This window comes from Brassica oleracea, chromosome C5, assembly GCF_000695525.1.
Source record: "Brassica oleracea var. oleracea cultivar TO1000 chromosome C5, BOL, whole genome shotgun sequence".
Lineage (NCBI taxonomy): Eukaryota > Viridiplantae > Streptophyta > Magnoliopsida > Brassicales > Brassicaceae > Brassica > Brassica oleracea.
Genome location: NC_027752.1, coordinates 45111522 through 45117139, shown reverse-complemented (window position 1 = coordinate 45117139; position 5618 = coordinate 45111522). Strand labels below are relative to the sequence as shown.

Genomic DNA, 5618 nt, shown 5'->3' with positions numbered 1-5618 from the left:
CACCATTGAGTGCTTATTGCTTTTGTTTCCTTTAAATACACCATGTATGTTACACAATTAAACACACAATTCAATACAAACATTTCTTTCATTCTCTCAATCTCACAAATCCTCTCATTCTCTTAAATTCTCAAATTTCTCTTCTCTCTCAAATACTTACGGTTACTTCACTCCTTTTTACTTTGTTCGTGTGCTTCATCACGGTTAAAACACTTAGAAGCTCTCATAATCTCACAAATTATCAATATGGTGATGAATTTGAGAGACAAATAAAAACAAGAATAGAAGTAGAAAAAAAATGGACGAGAAATTGTTCGAATCACGGATTATGAGTTTTTATTTTCTTTTTTTGGAGAAAGCTTTAAAGCAAAGCAAAGCTGGAATCGAAAAGGCTAATAATAAGAAAAAAATTATCTGATTAATATAATCGAGCCAATCGTAGTCACCTGACTCATACAAACTGAGGTTTCCATGGATTAATATTGTTGTTTTGTATAAAGAATAAAATATTTGAAAAATGGAGGATAATGAAGCTTCTTGAACCGAATCACAACATAATCACGGAAAAAAGTGTAAAGGGGGAAATATTTGAACGGTGATGATGAAGCTTCTTGTGAATATATAATAAATAATTAAATTTAGGTGAAGACTGAATTTAATATTTAAGAATTTTTGGTAAGAGTTTGGTGGAATCTATATTTTTTAAGCTTCACGCATTCAGTCTAATTATGAGTTTTGAACGTATGATTTTTTTTTGCTAACACTGAAGTACTGAACTTATCACTCGAGGAAATAAAATATTTCCTCCGTATCATTTTAAGTGGTATTTAAAAATTTTAATTTTCTTTCATATTATGTGATGTTCTCATTATTCTAGATAAAATTTAATGTCATTAAAAAGTTGTGACCAATTATAAAATATTGTATTTTTTCTTATTGGTTAAACTAATTTTATTTAATGTTATTTTTATGTAACCAAGATAAATTACATAAAATTTGTACTTTTTTAATTTTTGTGTAAAAATCTTAAACACCGACTAAAATGATACAGATGGGGTATTGAAAATATCATTAAATTTTAAAAGAGTTTCTATCACTCGAGGAAATAAAATATCACTAGTTTCTTTCTTATTTGACAGTGGCCTCGAACAAGTCGTTATATTCGTATTTTACCAAAAAAAGTCGCTATAAATAAACCAATCTTGTAGTTTCAAATTCAAACACACACACAAAGTAACATGCTATTTCTTTCAAAAAATCAGATATACAGTATATATCATAAGTCAATATAATAAAATCTTCCATCGGCGAAGGTGAACAAGGATGCTTATTTTATTTTTGTGCATTAGTGTCGATTTCAGTTATTAGTCTGTATATTCATATTGGGTGCCATTAAGGGAGCTGAAAATGAAATACCATGTGCAGCTAAACAAAAGAGAGTTGAATACGGTGTACATGCAAGTATCTACAATTTTTAAATAGCGTGGACAAATGAGTATCTGTATGTATCTTTCTTTCCACTAATTGCTTGCAACATGCATGATGAGCACCAACGAGGAAACTCAAAACTTCAGAAGTCAACTTCTACAACCCAACCCACACATATATTATAGTTTTACAGGTTATGTAACGTGCACATATATTGGCCAATCCTGAGAAAATCGGTGCGAGATCGGGCACACCATCCTAAACGAAGTCGATTTAATTAAAACAATAGTTAAAAGGATTTTTTATATGTTATAAAAGTCAAAAAGTGAGAAATCTATTTGCAGTAAGAAAACACACATAACATTTCTAATACGTTCATAATAGTTGTCCACCATTTTCATTCGCGTACCGTACCGCGTACGTTGCCTCCCAAGTCCCACCGGTAAGCCGTAGCCGTACGTCACCGTGGAATCCATGTGGTACATATATTCTACACGCATTATGGGGTACGTGTTTAGGCGAGCAGGTCTGACCCTACAATATTTAAGGAGTAAAGCTTTGATAGTTCTGATTCTGTCCAGTAAAAACAAAAAAGTTTATTTTTCAACAAGCAGTACTCTAAGGCAAACACCAAGAACATGATTACTGAGGGTTTTTAGGACGAAGTTCTTACCGGAAGTTAAGAAATTGTTTATTAACTTTTAACTAAAAAAACTAAGAACCGGTTCTTAAATAAAGACTTTAAAAGCCGGTTCTTAGCTTTTTTAGTTAAAAGTTAACAGTTTCTTAACTTCCGCTAAGAACTTCACTTTAAGAATTCCGGGTTAATCATGGTCTAACTAACTATTAAAACTACATACAAGTGTTAATTAATAAGCCTAATATTAAGTTTATAATCATCTAAATTTGGAGATATATGAAGTAACCATTTGACTTTGATCAGACAAGTTGCCCTCCATCGTACTCGTAGTATTATTATAAGCTTTTTTTTTTGGGCCAACCCTAAATAAGAGCGTTAGGTTGACATTTTGTAGCCCAAATTTAGCTCTGGATGGACCATTTCTAATTAAGAAAATACACTCTCTTTTTTTTTGTGTCAAACGAATGGATGTTTCAAGGGCCTTGTTCAATTAGAAAAAAAAAAAACAAAAAGTTTTTATTCTACACTTAACTAGGTTTACTTCTTGTTTGTTTCTTTTCATTGATCTGTTTCTTCAAATAATCATGAGAAACACATTAGTTAGTGAAGAGAAGAAGATCTAAGCAAACCTTATTGGCTTTGTTGTATAGATCGCTTGGCAGCTACAAGTTACCACCTCTCCAAGAACTGTTCTAAGTTTTCTTGAATCACAAGGCACTGTTTCTCTCTGTAACATGAGACAGTGTCTCTCAAACACCTCTGTTGTAATATTTTGTCTAAAATCAAGATCGAAAAAGAACGTTCTCTCCAGCTTATTCATCTCCTCAGTGCTCACTCCTCCAATTTTGGCATAATACGCATTGTTATAACACCTAAACTCCAAAAAAACAAGATAATAATTCTTTTTTGCCAAATAAGATAAGAAACTTTTGATACAATCACATAGAGTAGGAGAGATTTTAGGTTTTATGTAAGGAGATACTAACTTGCGGTCCAAGAATTTGGCTGCGACCAAGAGACTGGTGATGAGAAGGCGATGAACGTTGAGATGTGAGACTATGAGTCATGCTTGTAGCCACTGGTGTTTCTAGATACCTCATGATGTAAGCAAATGAATCATACACTGATAGTGAAAAGATAAATTGTCAGCACAAATACAATCTATATTTAGTCTATTCTGTGTTGACACAACAAAATTCACAATAGCATTCCCAAAAATTGTATAATTACAAATATTTGTATTTAAGTTACTTTCGAAAACTTCATGATATCTCTAAAAACATTTGTGATTGTCCATTGAATAGCGTCTCTTGGTGAAACTCTAAGCCATGATTAATCTACATATTTCAAGTTTCCAAATCTATGTTTCTTGGCATGTATTGATAATTCTTTTTGATTGGTAATCATCAACATATTTTGTAAATTATAAACTAAGAAAAGTCTATATGACTTGTTTTAGTACATTATATGACACGATTAGGTGTCTGTAAAGCTTACAAAGCTAATAACTGGATTTGCTTGTGTTTGTGTTCAAGAATGTTAGAGGCTTGTTGATGGGTTGGGTTAATGATTTACGATTTTGTTTACTTAATGTTTCTCAGTGGTTTGTGTTAACTTGTAATTTGTTTGGTTCATTCATTAGATGAGCTAGTTTCTTATGTGTGCTTCTTATTAAGGTTTATTAAAGACTGTTTGTGTTTGTTTTTGACATGTTGAATAAGTAGATGGATTTTAGCTAGGATTGTGATTTTTTTTTGCTTTCATGTCACAGGAACCATGGACATGAAACTTTTCTGCAGGGTCTGACCTTCAACTGACCTAGAGAAAAGGGCCCAAGATTGCTCTGACAGCAGGAAATTCCTCCTAGAATGTCTCAAAATTTGCAAACTTCGAGCATGTCTTCACACCTGCAGATGACCAAAGTAAACATTTGATTATTTCAGTATCTTCCATTGTATTAACATATCATTACTTTGCTCTTTGAAGATTGTTCAAAGATGAAGATGATCTTCAATGTCTCTCCACCTTCAGTTTTTCTTGAAGAATCTTAGAGTGCTTGAAGAAGAAGAAGATGAAAGGTCCAGTGGAAAGATACATGGAATTGAGACAAAGTGTAAAGAAGTTCCCATTTGATAAGAGGTTCAACGCAAGTGAGCCACAAGATCCTCTAGGATACCTATACAATGAAATATTTACTGCAACTCAGACCCAGACCCTGTTTAGAAAGGAAGAACTAGCCATGTCAGAAATTGTGCAATTATTAATATTTGTATTTAAATTACTTTCGAAAATTTCATGATATCACTAAAAATAGTTGTGATTGTCCGTTGAATAGTGTCTCTACATATTTCAAGTTTCAAAAACTATGTTTCTTGTCATTTATAGATTTTTATTCTTGATTAGTAATCATCAAAATATTTTGTAAATCATAAACTAAAATGAAAATTCATGTACTGATTTTTCCAGACTACACAAGATATATGTGAATTTTCGAAAACTTGTTTCAAAAGATCTTAATTGCAGCCAATCATCCTCATTTGTGTACTCTATAGATTGAGTCAAAGAATAAAAATATGTGCAAACTAAATAAGGGATCTCTAATTGATGTATCAAGTATGTTCAATTCTTAGATTCCAAAATATTAGGTTGATTATGAATGTCATCATAATATTTATGGATTCACAAAAATGTTTTTTCACAATAACAACAACAAGAAAAACATAGCTAAACCTTCAGCTGAAGAAATATCCAAACTTATAGATTACATTGTAATTCTTGAATTTTTAATTAAGAGATTGTTTGTGCATGAATGTCTTGTCTGACAAATAAAAGAATTGGTTTCTATAGATTTCACTTCTTAGTCTCTTACCAATAGAAGAAAAAATTGAAAAACAAGAGATCTAAAATCTACACAGCTTTGTACCCCACAAATAAACAAATTGTATAAAAAAGACCAAAAAACTAATTCTAAAATGTCTCAACTTCACTCATTTGAACAAGAAACAGAATTTGAGCCCTAGCTAATAGCTTGCAAGCTCGAATGAGTCATATTCGTCATCCGTCTCCTTGGAAGCCCCTCTGATTCTCCAGCCAGATTATATGCATAAGATCTCCACACGTTTCCACCATCTTCACAAGTACTCACAAACCCTAACCTCCTCGCCTTCTGCGTCCTCTCAAGAACAATGAGACTAGAGAAAGTAGAAAAGCTATTACCAACAAAAACATCTGCTCTTAAACACACCTCATAATCAATAGCAGACTGAATCAAATACGAGTACTTGCCGTAAACCTCCTCTTTAACCCCAAGCTTCTTCTTCTCAAAAGGTACTAACCCTTCTCTCCAAGACTCCAACCAGCTAACACCGATGATTCTCCTTCTTTCTCTTGGGAAGCACCACCATGTGAGAGAGAAATATTTATAAGCTTATTTTAGGTCGACATTTAGTAGGCCAAATTTGGCTCTGAATGGACCATTTCTAATTAATAAAATATCTTTCAAGTGCCTTGTTCAATTAGGAAAAAAAAACAAAAGTTTTGATTCCAAACT

The 5618-nt window shown here is 32.3% G+C and overlaps 1 protein-coding gene across 1 annotated transcript in view; it reads right to left on the bottom strand.

Moving 5' to 3' along the window:
- The window catches only part of LOC106292622, a 7284-nt gene extending 6819 nt beyond the window's left edge, over positions 1-465 (bottom strand). The window contains exon 1 of the mRNA XM_013728242.1: positions 447-465. Within this exon, the coding sequence (XP_013583696.1) occupies positions 447-455 (9 nt within the window). The 5' untranslated portion in view covers positions 456-465. The remainder of the gene's footprint in view (positions 1-446) is intronic.
- Positions 466-5618: the final 5153 nt, after the last annotated feature.